This window comes from Chiloscyllium plagiosum, unplaced genomic scaffold (genome assembly GCF_037043375.1).
Source record: "Chiloscyllium plagiosum isolate Xiang-an unplaced genomic scaffold, Cpla_swu_hap1 HiC_scaffold_1, whole genome shotgun sequence".
Taxonomy (NCBI): Eukaryota; Metazoa; Chordata; class Chondrichthyes; order Orectolobiformes; family Hemiscylliidae; genus Chiloscyllium; species Chiloscyllium plagiosum.
In genome coordinates, this window is record NW_028270139.1 from 160576300 (window position 1) to 160594537 (window position 18238).

Sequence of the window (18238 nt, forward strand, 5' to 3'; positions counted from 1 at the left end):
CTAATTGGCCTGTAATTTTCCATCTTTTAAACTGACTTCCTTTTTAAACAGGGGTGTTATATTAGCAATTTTCCAGTTCTCTGGGATCCTCCCTGATTCCAGTGATACCTGAAAGCTCACCAGTAAAGCCTGTGCTACCTCTTTGGCTAGCTCCTTCCGTCCTTATGTATGTTTAAGGCTGAGATAGATTCTTGATCATTAGGGGAAAGGGCATGAAAGTGGATATGAGGAATGTCAGATCAGCCATGTTCCTATTGACTAGCGGAGCTGGCTCGAGGGGCCAAACAGTCTGCCCTTCTTCCTATTTCTTTTGATCTTATATTCTGAAGAATGGTCACTGAATGCTGTTTTCTAACACTGTTTTCCATCTACAGATGGTGTCAAGCCTGCTGAATTTTTCCAGAAATTTCAGTTTTTTTCCCAGATCTTGAGTATCACACTTCTTTGTTTTACATGACTGCAATTGCTGCCAGTGCATTATCCCATTACCTAGTGTGTATTATGGTTTCTGAAATACAAGACAAACTAAGCATTAGCCAATACATAAATCATTTAACTCCTCCAATATTATTAGTTAATCAGCATTTTTTGACTGTGCAGGTAAACATGGATTTCTAAAGTTTGACACATTTTAATTCTAACTGGTTTAGCACGAATACATCGTACAAATGTCCAAAAGGACTGAGAAAAGGCAGAGTCAGATTATTACGCTTAATGATCAGAATCGCCAGAGCCTGGAAGAAATCAGGACTGAAAAGGAGAAAATACTGGCTGAATTTGAGGTACAGAAACAAGGTTTGTTCAAATGCAAATCATACTCTTTGGCATGAGAGACAAATTGCCTCATTCTTCACTCTGCATTGCAATAGCCACCAACCATAATTCCCCACAAATAAGATTCATATAGGAAGCAATTCATTGGAAGTTCCCTGTCTGATGCCTGCGATGAGGTGGTTCTCTTACGAAGGAAGGAACGACAGGATGAGCCTGTATTACTTGGAGTTGAGAAGAATGAGAACCTTATTGAAACATATACGATTCTGAGGGGGCTTCACAGGGTGGCAGTTGAGAGTGTGTTTGCCCTCATGGGGGTGGGGGAGATGGGAAGTCAAGATCAATGGGACACAGTTTCAAAATAAGAGAGTGTCCCATTTGAAATGGAAGTGACAAATTCCTTGTCTCAGAGATTGTTAGTGCTTGGGATCTCCTCCACAGAGAGTAGGGAAAGCAGGCTCTGCATGAGAATTGAGATGAAGTCAAATATTAAGTGGCTCAAGGAGCTGAATTGCCTAATCCTGGTACCTGCTCCTTATCAGGGCTGACTTAAGGAGAGATTTAAATTACAAGGCACAAAGGTTCTAGGAGCAGGCAGGAAATTGGAATCAAGGCCCTAAATAAATCCTGTTGACTGGCTCAAGGGGCTAAAGGTCTTTTCCTACTCCCATTTATTCTGCCTTTATTTGATCCATTACATTTGGCTTTATGAATGTTCTTTCCAATTAGTAACTCCCCTTGTTCTTTATCAATAGTGCTGCACACCTGTTATTTGTAAGTGCTTCTCCAGTTCTCACTTTTTAAAGTTATGAGTGAATCTGCTTTCATCTTTTCAGGCAGTGCTTTCCACATTGCAGCTGGTTGGGTCGGAACAAATGTTCATCTCTCCCCTGATTATTAGCCAATTATATCCTGTGGTCACTGATCCTCCTGGAAGTGGAAGCAGTTATTCCCTACTTACTTGACTAAAACACCTCATCATTTTCAGTTAAATCACTCTTTAATCCTCCAAGGAGAGATTTTCCAGTTCCTCTAATCTCTGTCCGTAAGTGTTGTCCAATTATCAATGGAACAGTTCCTGTAAATCTCTTCTAAACCTCCTCTAAAAAGCCTTGACATTCTTTCTAAAGGGTGCTACTTGTAATGAGTACAGCAGAAGTCTGTACTAAGGGGTTGATAGGTTACTGAGAGAGATAATCGTTTTGCTGCTCAGAGAATCCAGGACGGGGAGAAAAGCTTAATTTTTAGAAGTTTTTTTTCATGGGGTTTGAGAATTGATGGCAAGGCCAGTGCTGAGGTTGGGGTCCATTGCAGGTTTTTAATTTTTAAATTTCTGAAGTGTTTGCAAGTTCAAAAGAAAGAAAAAAAATACTGCATTTGTTTAGTACTTTTCACAAGCACCAGGTGTTTGAATGCATTTTTTAAAGCTAATGAAGCACTTTTCAGGTGTCATCACTGTTGTAATGTCAGAAACCCAGAAGCCAATTCACATGGAATAACGATATAATAATTATATTCATAATAATCATGACCAACAATATAATGACCAGATAATCTGTTTTTGTATATAATCAATAAATAGTGACAAGAAAAGAGAGAAACTCCTTGACTTTTTTTTGAATCTTGTGCATCCACCTGAGAGGGCAGACAGGATCTTAGTTTAACATTGCAACCAAAAGATGGCACTTTGAACAATGCAGCATTCCCTCTGGACTGCCCTGGTGGGATGGCCTTGACTTCTTGTTTTAGGCCTAGAACTGGAATTGAATCCAGAATCTTTTGACTTAAGAGGCAACAGTGTTACTGAGTTATATTGACGTTTTATTTAAACTGTTCAAGGAACGCTGGCTAGGCCAGCATTTATTGTCCATCTCTCGATGAGAAGGTGGGGATGGAACTGCTGCAGTCCATGTACTGTATGTAGATCCACAATGCTATTAGGGAGGGAATTCTCGGATTTTGACCCAGTGTCAGTGATGGAACAGAAATGTATTTCCATGGAGAAAGTGAGGATTGCAGATGCTGGGGATCAGAGTCGAGAGAGTGGTGTTGGAAAAGCACAGCAGGTCAGGCAGCTTCTGAGGAGCAGGAGATTCGACGTTTCGGGCATAAGCCCTTCATCAGGAATGAGGCTTGTGGGTCAGGGCTGAGAGATAAATGGGAGAGTGTGGGCTTGGAATATGAGGCAATCCTCCTTCAGGCATCGGGCGGTAACGGTTTGGCGGTGGAAGAGGCCTAAAACCTGGATCATTTCAGAGAACATCTCTGGGACACCCACACCCACAAACCCCACTGCCCCATGGCTGAACACTTCAATTCTCCCTCCCACTTTGTCAAGGCCATGCAGGTCCTGGGCCGCCTCCACCACCAAACTGTTACCACCTGGAGGAAGAACGCCTCATATTCCACATTGGGACCCTGTAACCACACGGGATAAATGTGGATTTCAACAGCTTCCTTATTTCCCTTCCCCCCCCAGCACATTATCCCAGTCCCAAGCCTCCAACTTGGCACCGCCCTCCAGACCCGTCCATTACTCCCCCCTCTGACCTATCACCTTCTTTCTCACCTTCATCCACCTATCACTTTCCCAGCTACCTCCCCCAGTCCCACCCCCTCTCCCAAATATATTTCCAAGTCAGGATGGTGAGTGGTTTGGAGGGGAACTTGCAGGTGGTGGTGTTCCCATGTGTCTACTGCCTTTATCCTTTGGGATGGAAGTGGTTATGGATTTGGAAGGTGCTACCGAAGGACCTGGGGCTGAATATTTGAGTTGGGGTGGTGAAACAAACAGATGCTGAATCTATGGAAGAGACAGTTACTAGTCTGGGAATTTTGAAAAGTTGCCTCCTTAATTGACATGGAGACAAGATTCCTGTCTAATCTAGAATAAAGCCTGAGATCTCGTGTGAGACATTCCAGCTTCAGAGGCACAGAGGTTTCAATAAAGGGTGAGAGGATGCTTTAACAAACACATCTCACAAATTGTTTTCATTTAACTTTTAAAACAGTCAGGTCATCACTGGAGGTGTTGGAGGATAGGCAGCTTATATGTAATTGAGATGATATTTGAGTGGTGGATGTGTACAGGGTATCTTTTGAGTAAGGTGCCACTCTTTATTCCTACCATTTTTTGTCTGGACCACAAAAAACACTCTGCCCATTCTGGCCTGCCTGCCTGCCTGGACAATGGTGTGGATAATGCCTTATCCTCCTCAATAGACTTGCTGACCAACCTTATAGACCTTCAATTAATCATTACTGTCAGCGCCTGCCTGTCTGGCAATATCATGAGCTGCTGTTTCTATCTAACAATGACTACATTACAAATTGTCCTTAGAGCTTCTTTGACTATGTGAAATATGGTCTATAAATGTAAGACTTCCTTTGGTGTGACATACAGGAAATATTTTAGCTGAAGTGTAATTTATGAACATTTATAGCATTGATGGTACTGAATGCGGATAGTCACAAAGCTGGGAAATACCCATCTATTTTTGTTCCTCTCTGCTTTCTTCAGAACTGGAAATCACACAAATACAGAAAGAAAATGATCTGGCTCAGCTTAAGAAGGAGATTGAAGACCTGGGGGAATATAAAGTAAGTGAACCCCTCGCCTGAGCAAAGCATTTCAGCTGGACAGGATTTTATTTTGGCAATCTAACCAAATCTTTATCCAATACTCTGTTGTCCAATAAAGTAACCATTAGCGATGAGAGTTCAAAACTCCTCACTGCTGTTTTAAAAATCCGCATGTATAAAGCTGGTCACAGGAAAAGTGACCTGTCTGACACTTTGCAAATTCAAGGTATGGGCCAAGAATGGTTTAGATAGCATCGTATCTTCCTGTGGCCAGATGAGGTACCTCACATGATCATGTGCTTGTCAGATCATTAACTGTCTAAGTTATTCAGCGAGTCACTTGTAACAAGTGAGCTAGGAATTCTTGCCACTGGCAGGACTTTCTAGTGCTGCAAGTTCTAATGCAATATTTAAAAGTCAACTGGACACCATTTCAGTTTCTGCAAGCTATGAATCTGTGGTGGTTGTCATTAAAAATCCAGAACTGACTTCCAAGAAGAAGTCAGGTTTAGTGGTGCTGCTGGATGGAGTCGCCAAAGGAAGGTCTCATCCAGTTCCCAGGGGATGGCATCACGTGAAAGTGATGGCATGCAGAAAGTGAATGCTTGCCCTACAGGAGTGGGTGGCATTATCTTCTCTCTGTGACCACACGTTCACAGGGGCATCACTTGACTCTGCTGCTGCACAGTCATTGGCAGCAAGGTCCTTCATCGAATTCATGATGACCACTCCAAGGGGCACGTTTTCCTCTGAAAATGTATTCCAAGTGCCTGATCTGACATGGAGACGGGTGAGAAATGAGAGAGGTCCCCTGGCAGTTTCTTCCTGGGACCCTGCAGGTTGGGCACTGTCAGCAGGTTGGCATGGCTAGAGCTTCAAAGGATGCCTGCCAAAGTCTTCAAGTTCATTGGGATGTCCCAGTCAGTGGGGTTCCTCTCCTCCAGCTCCAACTGCAGATATCTGGGCTGCCCCTGGATATAGTAAATGGAAGACAAAAAGAAATTTGTAAGAACCAATCAGTGCAAGTGATGTTCAATCATTGTGCATGTTCTGTACTTCTGTTAATATCCATTCATGTGCTCTGTTCTAACCTGTTATAGACAAAAGAACAGTTGCAGCGCAGGAATAGGCCCTTCAGCCCCACCAAGACTGGACTGACACATGATGCCTTTCTGCACTAAAAACCTTTTGTTTCTCTATGGTCTGTAGCCCTGTATTCCTTGCCTATTCATGGAACTGTCAAGATGCCTCTTTAGCATTGCTATTGCAGCCTCCACTCTACTTCTGGCAGCACATTCCAGGCACTTACCACACTCTGGGTTAAAATAAAATCTGCATGTCACATCATGTCTCACCTTGAACCTATGTTCTCTAGTAATTCACATTTCTACCGCAGGAAAAAGATTCTGACTATCCAATCTGTCCACACCTCTCATAATTTTGTAGACTTCTGTCAGGTTACCCTTCAGACTCTGATGTTCAAGTGAAAAGAAATCAAGTTTGTCCAATTTCTCATAGCTAATACCCTCCAAGCCCCCCAGGCAACATCCTGGGAAACCATCTCTGTACCCTCTCTGAAGCCTCCACATCCTTCTGGTAGTGTGGCAACCAGAATTGTGCATGATGTTCCAAATGTAGCCGAACTAAAGTTCTATACAACTGCGACATGACTTGACAGTTTTATACTGTCTACCCTAATTGGTGAAGGCAAACAAGCCATATGCCTCTTGACCACCTTATTCACTTCTGTTGCCACTTTCAGAAAACTATGGACCTATGCGGCCAGATGCCTCTGATGCTACTAAGGGTTCTGCCATTTACTATATACTTCTGTCCTACATAAGATTTCCCAGCATGCATCACCTCGCATTTGTCCAGATTAAACTCAATCTATCATTTCTTCACCCAAGTTTCCATCTGGCCAATATCCTGCTGTGTCGTCTGGAAGTCCTCTTCACTACCTTTGTTATCTGCAAACATACCAATCAGCCCACATACGTCCTCTAAATCAATTAGATCTATATTATGAGCAACAGGGGTCCCAGCACTGATACCTGCAGAACACCACTGGTCGCAGATCCCTTCTACTGATACTCTGTCTTTTATGATTAAGCAAGTTTTGTATCCATTTTACCAGATCATTGCAGATCCATGTTAATTTCACCTTTTCTATCAACCTGTCTTGAGGAACCTTGCCAAAGGCCTTACTAATGTCCATGTCAACAAAATTACTGACCTGCCATCACCAATCATCTTTGTCATTTCCTCAAAAAACTCAATTAGGTTTGAGAGACATACCTTTCCTGCACAAAGCCATGCTGCCTATTGCTAATAAGTCCATACTTTTCCAAATATGAGTAAATCCTATCCCTAAGAATCTTCTCCAAGAACTTCCAAGGCTCACTGGCTTGTAATTTTCCGATTGTCCCTGTTACCCTTTGTAAACAAAGAACAACACTGGCTATTCTTCAGTCCTCTGGACCTCTCCTGTGACTAAAGAGGATACAAAGATTTCGTACAAGGCCCCAGCAATTTCCTCACCTACCTCCCTCAGCATTCTGGAATAGATCTCATCAGCTCCTGGGAACTTGTCTACCTTAATACTTTTTTCAAAACACCCAGAACCACTTTTTTTCATATTTATGTACCCCATAATATCAACATATCTATTCCAAGACTCACCATCCACCATGTCCTCCTCATTCGTCAAGGAGATCACTCACTTCTTCCAGTTCCACACAAAATTCCCTTCTTTGACCTTGAATGGACGTACCCTTTCCCTAGCTACCCTCTAGTAGCTCCTTATATACATGTAAAACACCTTGGAATTTTCCCTAATTGTTTTTGCCAAAGACCTTTCATCGCCCCTCGTAGCCCTCTGAATTCCTTATTTGAGCTCTTTCCCGCTCTTTTTGTATTTTTCGAGAGCTCTGTCTCTCTGCTGTTCCTTAAACCTTATGTAACTTCCTTTTCCTTTTTGACTAAAGTCTCATTTTCATTTGCCATCCAAGATTTCTGAATCTTGCCATCCTTATCCTTCATTTTCTCAAGAATATGCTAGTCCTGAACTCCAGTGAACTGGCCTTTGAAATGTTCCCACATGCCAGATATAGGTTTACCCTCAAACAATCGCCCTGACCTACATTGCCCAGCTCCTGCCTGTTGTGGTAGTTAGCCTTCCCCCAATTTAACCCAAGGATTACTGTTGTCCTTATCAATAAGTAACTTTAAACTTAGAGAATTATGGTCACTCTTCCCAAAATCCTCTCCTACTAAAAGTTCGATCACTTGGCTGGGTACATTCCCCAACAACAGGACTATTATGCTCTTTCCCTAGTTGGATACATAGTGTATCCTGGCCACACCTAACAAAGACCTCCCCCCCCCCCCCCCCCCACCCCAATCCCCCATCCCCATCCCAGCTCTAAGTTAAAATCACCCACCACAGCATCTTGCTGTTTTCACATTTGTGCATAATCTGTCCACATTCTCTGCTCCTCTATCATCTGCTGACTGGCATCTGTTGGCAGGCGTGTAGTACAATCCCATCAAAGTGATTGCATCCTTTCCTGTTCCTGAGCTCTACCCATGTGGTCTCGATGGATGGGCCCTCCTTTGGTGCAGTTGTGATTGTCTCCCTCATCAGTATCAGTCAACCTATTTTCATCTGTAGATTGAGAAAGTTCTCCAAAGCGAAAGTTTAGATTCGATTTCCTACAGTATGGACACAGGCCCTTCGGCCCAACAAGTCCATACTGACCCTCCGAAGAGCAACTGACTCACCCAGACCCATTCTCCTACATTTACCCCCTGACTAATCCACCTATGGGTAATTTAGCATGGCCAACTCACCTAACCTGCACATCTTTGGATTGTGGGAGGAAACCGGAGCACCCGGAGGAAACCCACTCAGACATGGGGAGAATGTGCAAACTCTTTACAGACAGTTGCCCGAGGCGGGAATTGTACACGGGTCCCTGGTGCTGTGAGGCAGCAGTGCCAACCACTGAGCCATCATGCTGCCCTCAAGTTGTGCATCTTCAGCTAAAAGACCTGCTTTTTAGTCATGTATCTTAGAACCTCTGTCACACTCAGCAATGTAGGTGACTTCAGATCTTCTCACTCTCAGAGAAGCATATATAGGTTGGAGATTGCAGTCAAGATGCTGTTGATGAACTAGGTCTTGGGTGTCTAACTGGTCAACTCTATATATTCTCCTTAAGACAGGGACTGTCGAGTCTATCATGTGTTTACAGGCTTCAGGAGAGAAAGGTCTGGTCTCAGTCTAGGATTCTCACAGCCACGTTACAACATGACACCTGAAGCCAGTGCCCTGCCTTCCTCTCTTATCCAGGCCCATGTCCAGATTCTCATCCTGGTCTTCATCCTCCGAGGTTTCATCACAAACCTGTGTTCCTTCCTCATCCAATATATTACTCCTTTGGGACTGAATTGTGGGCCGTAGCAAACAACTATAATGTGGGAAACCCTGTCTGGGGTATACTGCATGGCACCAGTCTAGCCATCAAAACTGATGGCCTGTTCTGCTGTGGTCCTGGTTGAAGGGTGTACATGAGCAAGTTTTTATCAGTTGAGTTTGATAAGACCCACTTATTTGGCGTTTCAGTCCTTATGGCGAGCGGCATGTCTGATGTCTGCCCTATCTTACCATGTGTCATTCCTGGATCAACTCACCAACTGGGGATCCTGGAATTGACTGGCATCCTTGGCACCAGTGCCGTGTTTAAAAGGTTATTGTACTCCTGGACAAGCCTGGTCAGTCTGGAGCTGTCCTGCACAGTGCCTGACATGGCAGTTCAAGACATTCAGCACCCTGCTTTGTGGGTATGGTTCTGGAAGATGGGGTGGTACACAGGCAGGAATCCTTCTTCCCTCAGGGCTAACAGTGGAGGCCTTGACGCCCAGATCATGCTAGCCTGCTCTGAGGTTACAAATCAGGTTAAAGCAGCCTCATAGTCATACAGCACAGAAACAGACCATTCAGCCCAGCTCATCCCTGCCAACAGGGGTTTCCAAACTTAACTAGTCCCATTTGCCTGCATTTGGTCCATATCAAGTCTAAATTTTACAATCACTGTACCTGTCCAAATGTCTTTCAAAATGTTGTAATTGTACTCACTTCTACCACTTCCTCCAGGAGCTCGTTCTGTATGTGCACCAGCACCTGGGTGAAAAAATTGCCCTTCAGGACTCTTTTAAATCCTTTTCCTCTCATCTTAAACCTATAGCCTCTATGCCCCTCATGACTTTATATACCTCTAAGGTCATCCCTCAGCCTCCTACGCTCCAAGGAAAAACATCCCAACCAATCCAGCCTCTCCTTTTAACTCAATCATCCAGCCTCGGTAAATCCTTGTGAATCGGTTTTGCAATTTTTCCAACATAATAATATCCTTCCTATAGAAGGGTGACCAGAATTGGTCACAGCACTCCAAATACAGCCCTTACAGCTGTAAGTGATGTGCCAAATCCTGTAATCAGTGCTGACTGATGAAGCTAAATGTGCTAAAACTCTTCTTTACTCTCCTGTGATGCCACTTTCAAGGAGCCGTGTATCTGCACCTCTAAGTCACTCTGTTCAACATACTCCTCAGGGCTCTCCCATTAACATTAACATCAGTTGATCAAGACCCCGTTGTACTCGTCTTTAGATAATGTTATAGAATCCCTACTGTGTGGAAACAGTCTATCTGGCCCAACAAGTCCACACTGACCCTACGAAGAGTAACCTACCCAATCCCATTCCCCTACACCTAACCCACACATTCCTGAAGACTATGGCCAATTCACCTAAATGCATATTTATAAGATTGTGGGAGGAAACTGGAGCACCGGAGGAAACCCACACAGACACAGGGAGAATGTACACTCACTCATGGCTGTTGATGATACAAATATCTCTGCTAGGGGCCCCGCAATTTCTTCCCTCGCCTCCCACAGTGGCCTGTAATACACATTAGGTCCTGGGATTTGTCTGCCTTTATGCATTTTCAGATCTCCAGCACCTCTTCTACTGTAATGTGGATCTTTTGAAGACATCACTATTTATTAACATAAGTTCCTTGGCTTCCATGTCTTTCTCCACAGTAAATACTGATGGGAAATATTCGTTTAGGGGATCTCACCCATCTCCTGTGGTTTAACACATAGATGGCCTTGCTGATTATTCTCTCCTACTCTTTTGCCTTTAATATTTTGAAGAATCGCTGGATTCTGCTAAAGCTATCTCATGTCCTCGTTTTGCCCTCCTGACTTCCCTCTGAGGTGTACTCCCACACCCCCTATACTCATCGAGGAATTCACTTGATCCCAGCTGTTTTACCTGACACAGGAGATGCTGGAGAGTCAGAGTCAAACTGTGGTGCTGGAAAAGCACAGCAGGGCAGGCAGCATCTGAGGAGCAGGAGAGTCAATGTTTCAGGCTTAAGCCTGTTCCCCCTTGAACCACGCCTTCCACCTCCTCAATGACTTTCCTCTTCTTGACCACAGACATCCAGTCCCTATACACACCGCATGATGTAGGCCTCCAAACCCTCCATTTCTTCCTCTCACCAAACCAACCAGCTCTCCTCCACTGACACACTCATTCGATTGGCTGAATTGGTCCTCCCCCTCAACAACTTCTCCTTTGAATCCTCCCACTTCCATCAGACCAGAGTGGTAGCTATGGCGACCCGCATTGGCCCCAGCTGTGCCTGCCTCTTCGTCGGATACATGAAACAGACCATCTTGCACAGGTACACCGGCACCATCCCCCACCTATTCATCTGCTACATAGATAACTGTATTGGAGTCACCTCATGGTCCCATGAGGAGATTGAACAGTTCATCAACTCCACAAATACCTCCTGCCCTGACCTCAAGTTCACCTGGGTCATTTCTGACACCTCCCTCCCTCCACCTCCCTTTCTGGACCCCTCTGTCTCCGGCAACTGACTCAACACGGACATCTATTTTAACCTCACTGACTCCCACCGCTATCTTGACTACACCTCCCCCCCCCCCCCCCCCCCGCCCAGTAAAAACACGATCCCTTCCTCCCAATTCCTCCTCCATATTTCCACTCCAGGACCTCCCAGATGGCTTCCTATTTCAGGGACTGTAATCCTCCAGCGCATCTCCATGACTCCCTGCATCTCCACCCTTGAACCACACTGCTCCTACTTCCCCCCCCTCCTCCCCGATTCTCACCTTCCACCCCACCATTCTCCAGATACAACGCATCATCCTCCATTTTGGTCACCTACAGTAAGATCAGGGATATATTTCCCTCCCCAACCCCATCTGTGTTCTGCAGAGACCATTCCCTACATGACTCCCTCGTTAGGTCTACACCCCACCAACCCACCCTCCACTCCCAGCACCTTCCCTTGCTGCCACAAGGAGTTAAACCTGTGCCCACATCTCCCCCAACTCCTCCATCCAAGGCCCCAAAGGATCACTTCACATCCAGCAGAGATTTTCCTTTCCACTGTATCTGTTGCTCTTGATGTGGTCTCCTCTACATCAGGGAGACGGCGCCAACTCAAGGATTATCTCTGGGACACGAACCAAACAACCCCACCACCCTGTGGCCGAACACTTCAACTCCCCCTCCCTCTCCCCCACTTGCCAGATGTCCCTTTACCTGTGAACAGTCTCGCCCAATCAATTTTTGGAAGTTCCTGCCTAATACCATAAAAATTGGCCTTGCCCCAATTTAGAACTTGAAACTTGTGGACTGGACCTATCCTTTTGCATAACTAATTTAAAACTAATAGAATTATGGTCACTGGCCCCAAAGTGATCACCCACTAATACCTCAGTCACTTGCCCTGCCTTACTCCCCAAGAGGAGGTTGGGTTTTGTCCCTTCTCTACTAGGGCCATCTACATGTTGATTTGAGAAGATTTTCTTGAACACAAGCAAATTCCTACCCATCCAAGCCCCTAACCCCATGGCAGTCGAAGTGCAAAGTTCAAGTCCCCTACTATTACAGTCCTACACTTACGGCCATCTGTGATCTCCCTACATAGTTGCTCCTCAATTTCCTGCTGACTGTTGGGAGGCTTCTAGCACAATCCCATCAAAATTCTCACCCCCTTATTATTTCTACCTTCCACCCATATAGACAATCCTCCAGGAGTATCCTCTGTAAATACTGCCGTGATGTTTTACCTTATGAAAAGGTAAATAATATTCCCTTTTCTCTCCTGAATCCCTCCTGTCCTCCCTATACCTGTTCCTGTACCCTGAAACATTGAGCTGCCAGTCCTGTCCCTCCCTCAGTCATGTTTCTATAATTGCTATGATGTCCCAGTCCCTTGTTCACATCTATGCCCTGAGTTCATCTGCCTTACCTGACAGGCCACATGCTCCATTAAGAGGGTAGCTTACTGGGCTAATTAATGCACCATTTAATGCTACAAAGTTCCTTGAAAGGCCACGAGTAAATGTGGGTGTGTTTGAACTGCTTTCCCTGTGTTTGTTTCATCATCAACTGGGTAGGCACTGCTTTAGTAAAGCCAGTAAAATGGGGATCGTTGGCAGGATTCAAACCTACATGGTTTTCTAATCCATTGACTTAACCACTCAACCACGAAACACCAACTGTTTGGAGGAATGCCCTGCATTGTGTAGCAAGAAGGTCAATGATATTCTACGACCAACCATTTTCTTTCCAATACCTCCATCTCTATCTCCCACATCCTAACAAGGCTCAGCTCAAAATGTTAAGTTTTTCTCTCCACAGAATATTTTCTCCAGCATTTTTTTTGTATTTGTTTCAGATTTCCAGCATCTGTAGTATTTTGCTTTTATCCATGTACGGTCTGACAGCTCATACAGTTGAGGTACCGAACAGCCACCTCTAAAATATGCAGTAGACTACAGAGCCATTGGGAAATGCCTGTGGAACTGGACTGCACTGGGAATAAGATTGGCCAGGGGAAAGAGGAATCAATGAGAAATTTAAAAAACAATTGCAAACTAAATGGTTTTGTCCTCCCTAATTAGGAATTGCGGGAGCAGCAGCTGGCAAGAATCAGCGAACTGGACGGTCTGGTGATGGAAGCCCGGGCCAAACATTCTCAGTGTGTACATGATCTCAAACTCAACTTCAACAAGGAGAAGGCTGAGTATAAACAGAATGCCAGGAAGATGGTGAAACAGCTGGAGAAGGATGCGAACAAGGTGAGTAACAGGAGTCTCAGTCTTTCAAACTCCAAAAGCAGCCCGAAGTAATGATATCATGTGCAGGTAGTTTATCATTATCATTACTTTCCCTTCTTCTCTCTTCAGATTTCTGTCTCAGATATGATTCACTTGAGGCAATCCATTCCCTCAGCCTTCTGCTATGGGTCCATTGAGTTTTGTTGGATAATCAAAGGGCATCACAATAGAGTGATCTCTCTGTGGGTATAACCCCGCTGCAGTAAATAATTGTTCATTCCCTTGCCTGCACCTCATCCACCCAGAGTTACAGTAGGAGGTTCTCATTCATGACTGCAATGAGCTGATTAAACTGCAGTCCAAGGATTGAGCTTGGACTCCGTGTTTCTGTCAGTATCACACTGCATAAGGGACCAGTTAACTCTGTCTCAGTTATATTGATTAGATCAGATTCCCTACAGTATGGAAACAGACCCTTTGGCCCAACAAGCCCACACCGACCCTCCGGTGAGTAACCCACCCAGACCCATTCCCCCACCCTATATTTACCCCTGACTAATGCACCTAACACTGTGGGCAATTTAGCATGGCCAATTCACCTGGTCTCCACATTTTTGGATTGTGGGAGGAAACCACAGCACCCAGAGAAAACCCACGCAGCTACAGGGAGAATGTGCAACCTCCACAGAGATAGTTGCCTGAGGATGGAATCAAACCTGGGTCCCTGGTGCTGAGGCAGCAGTGCTAACCACTGAGCCACCGTGTTGCCCCTGGTGAGTCTCTGATTCACTGTTAATTTCTTAGGTATTTCTGGCACATTCACTTCTTTCTGTACTGTTAATACTTGATTTATAAACCCAGGGTGTCTGAGCCTTTGTAATCACTTTCTCAACTTACCTTACTACCTTCAGTGAGACATTGGCTGTGTTGTAATGTCAGGAAATATCACAGCCAATTTTCACACAGTAAGGGAAGTAGGATTCCATAACTAAAGAGCTAGTACCAGTTTGAGTTCAATGTGCCGACTTATCTTCTCCGGGCTAAAAACTGGATGAATCCATGAGAAATGCAAAATGCATCCGAAATCCAACGTGTGGAAAACATCTTGGCAGTCATCAATATTCTGACGTTGGGGTTGAAGGAAAATCATGAGCCTGTAGGGGAGGCAGTGTTATAATGGTAACGTCATTGAACTAATCATCCTGAACCCCAAGTTAATGTTCTGGGAATTCAGTAAAAAGTCTGGAATAAAAAGTTAGCCAATGACAACCGTTGTTCAGTGTTATAAAAACCCATTCGGTTCCCTAATACCCATTAGGAAAGGTCACCTCCATCCTGACCTGGTCTTATGTGTGACTCCAGATCTACAGCAATGTGGTTGACTCAACTGCCCTCTGGGCAATTAAAAATCAGCAGTAAGTTCATCGAACAAATGAAAAAAGAAAGTGCCAGCAGTGGAATCTGCTCAGCAGTTTATAACCTCAGGCCAGCTCCTAATTGGTTATATGTTGGGCTCATGTTCAATTGGGGCAGGCAGCTGAGAAGCCTCAGGAGTGCCAGTTGGAGGGGAATGCTGTCGAGAATTTTCTCAGAGGGAACGCCCCTGCAATTTTGCAAAGTCAACCCCAAGATACCATGGGAGACCATCAGAGTTTCTATGGTGGCCTCCCTTCATGGCACTGCTTTCCCTGTGTTTGTTTCATCATCAACTGGGTAGGCACTGCTTTAGTAAAGCCAGTAAAATGGGGATCATCGTTGGCAAGATTCAAACCTACATGGTTTTCTAATCCATTGACTTAACCACTCAACCAAGCCTTCAGCAAAACACCAGTAGCACTGCAAAAAGAAAAGCCCCTGGATGGGCCTTGGTTATCCTTAATTGGCTGTCCACTCCAAGGATTCAATGAGACTGTCTACCTGCTCCCGGGAGTCAGTAAAATCCTGGCTGTTCACAAGTTTGACAAGTGCTCAGAGGCAGAGTCAAACTCCATAATGCAAGATGTGAATACGCTTAACCAAAATGGGGCTGTACATGCTGTAAATAACAAGATCCAAATAGGTAGCACAAAGGTGGTTTTAAAAGGCTGAATATTAATAGGAGCAGGGAGCAACCTGATATATATAATATATACATATATAGTTTCAAATTGTGCCCTGTGTCTATCCCACAGGAGGCAGTCTGCTGTCTAATTGAGCATATTGAATCTATCAAGATGGAGAACCAGCAGCTGAGAGAGGTATTGGTGTGTTTGATCGAACGGTCCCGAGTTCTCCATGTGCAACAGGAGGAGCTGGAGGCTCAGCACACGCAGCTGCTCCAGGAGAGAGACTACTGCACCAAGTTGAGGACACTGCGGTACAGGAAGCAGCTTAGTGAGTATGTGGAGCCAAGGGTCAAGGAGGAATCAGACACCAAGGAGCAGCCAAAGGAACAGGTGGAGCCAGAAACCAAGGAGCTGCCAAAAGTCAAGGGAGAGCCAGAAACTAAGGAGCTGTCAAAAGCCAAGGGAGAGCCAGAAACCAAGGAGCTGCCAAAAGTCAAGGTGACACTTGATACTGAGGAGTCATCAGACACCAAGGAGTCATCGGAAACTAAGGAAGAGCCGACTCTTGAGGAACAAGATGACGAGGATTTAGACAGTGATGAACTAGAAGATGGGTAGCTGGAGAAGCTGGAAGAGGCTGCGTGGGAGAACATAGGAAGTGGCAGAACCATGAAGGTTGAAACAGAAAAATCATATTCAATTCATCAGCTGCCTTTCCAGTGTAAATAATGAGAGATCCTCCTTGATTCAAGGAAGTTATTAGACTTAATTAGACATTTTCTAATATTGTTTCCTTTTCAAAATTCTGCAATCTTATTTTTGTCTCCATCAATGAATATTAAACTGCCTTGAGTATGAGTAGTTCCTTGAAATTTTTTTAATGGTCAGCTGCATTGCTATGGGTCTAAAGTTGCACATAGTTAGAACAGCAAATTTCCTTACCTAAAGGATGAACCAGAATGCATCTTAATAATGAGCTCTCTAGGCCACGTCATTGGTGTGAAAAACTAATGTCAGGGCACAAATCACAAAACTCATTGTGCACAGTTACCCATGTTCGCCTGGTGGCGCATATGCCACTCGTACCTTACTCATCCAGTGTTGCCACCACCACCACAGCTCTATTGTATTTAAAAAATAAGTAGTTATAGTGTCTTCAAGCAATGAAGTTAGACAAATCCAAGATCGTCTCCATCTGTAAAGATCTTAATCCTGAGAGATCCTAACATTCTTGCATTGTAATATCTATTACAATCTGAATTATTTCAGGGTTCTCCATTATGTCAAGTCAGCATAAGGAGGGAGGAAGTGGGTATTCTAAAAGGCATTAAAGTGGACAAGTCCCCAGGTTCGGATGGGATCTATCCCAGGTTGCTGAGGGAAGCGAGAGAGGAAATAGCTGGGGCCTTAACAGATATCGTTGCAGTATTCTTGAACACTGATGAGGTCCTGGAGAGCTTTGGGCGGCACAGTGGTTAGCACTGCTGCCTCACAGTGCCAGAGACCTGGGTTCAATTCCCGCCTCAGGCGACTGACTGTGTGGAGTTTACACATTCTCCCGTGTCTGCATGGGTTTCCTCCGGATGCTTCGGTTTCCTCCACAGTCCAAAAATGTGCAGGTTAGGTGAATTGGCCATGCTAAATTGCCCATAGTGTTAGGTGTAGGAGTAAATGTAGGGGAATGGGTATGGGTGGGTTGCGCTTCAGTGGGCCTTTGTGGACTTGTTGGGCTGAAGGGCCTATTTCCACACTGTAAGTAATCTAATCTAATCTAAAAACTGGAGAATTCTAATGTTGTCCTCTTATTTAGGAAGGGTAGCAGGGATAAACCAGGTAATTCTAGACCGGTGAGCCTGACATCAGTGATAGGGAAGCTGTTGGAGAAGATACTGGAGGATAGGATCTATTTACATTTGGAAGAAAATGGGCTTATCAGTGATAAGCAGGCAGGAGGTTGTAAGGACACAGCAAGCCAAGCAGCATCATGCGGAGAAGTCAACGTTTTGGGTGTAACCCTTATTCAGTACTGGGGATGGGTGTAGGGGGAGCTGCTGATAAAGGGTGAGGCGGGGACAGGCTGGTGAAGAGGGTATGACCTGGTTGGTCAATGGGAGGCATAAATCCAGTTGGTGGCAGGAAGGGATGGAATGGAGGGGGAGGGGCTGGGAAGGGAGGTTATTTGAAATTGGAGAATTCAATGTTGCATCCTCTGGGCTGTAGGCTGTCCAGGCAGATGAGGTGTTGTTCTTCCAATTTGCAGTTTGGTTCATTGTGGTAATGGAGTTGGCCAAGGATGGTCACGTTGGAAAGGAAGTGAGAATGGAATTAAAATTGGTGACTGGGAGATCCGGTTGGCCCCTCCCTGCAGTTTTTTTGTCTCTATCAGTGATGGGCAGCATGGTTGTGTGGAAGGAAGGTCATATCTTACTAATTTAGTAGAATTCTTCGAGGAAGTGACAAAGTTGATTGATGAGGGAAGGGCTGTAGATGTCATGTACATGGACTTCAGTAAGGCATTTCATAAGGTTCCTCATGGTAGAAAGTTGCATGGTAGGTAGAGAGTAGTAGTGGAAGGAAATTTCTCAAAATGGAGAACTGTGACCAGTGGTGTTCCACAGGGATCCACTGTTGCGTGTTATATATATAAATGATCAGGAGGAAGGTAT

At 44.8% G+C, this 18238-nt stretch overlaps 1 protein-coding gene across 2 annotated transcripts in view; it reads left to right on the plus strand.

Annotated features, from left to right (window-relative positions):
* The window catches only part of LOC122550730 (coiled-coil domain-containing protein 166), a 32826-nt gene extending 16393 nt beyond the window's left edge, over positions 1–16433 (plus strand). For both annotated transcript variants that reach the window (XM_043692029.2, XM_043691940.2), the window contains 4 exons: positions 651–795; positions 4295–4374; positions 13372–13548; positions 15699–16433. In XM_043692029.2, coding sequence (XP_043547964.2) covers positions 651–795; positions 4295–4374; positions 13372–13548; positions 15699–16190 — 894 coding nt within the window. In that variant the 3' untranslated portion in view covers positions 16191–16433. The remainder of the gene's footprint in view (positions 1–650; positions 796–4294; positions 4375–13371; positions 13549–15698) is intronic.
* Positions 16434–18238: the final 1805 nt, after the last annotated feature.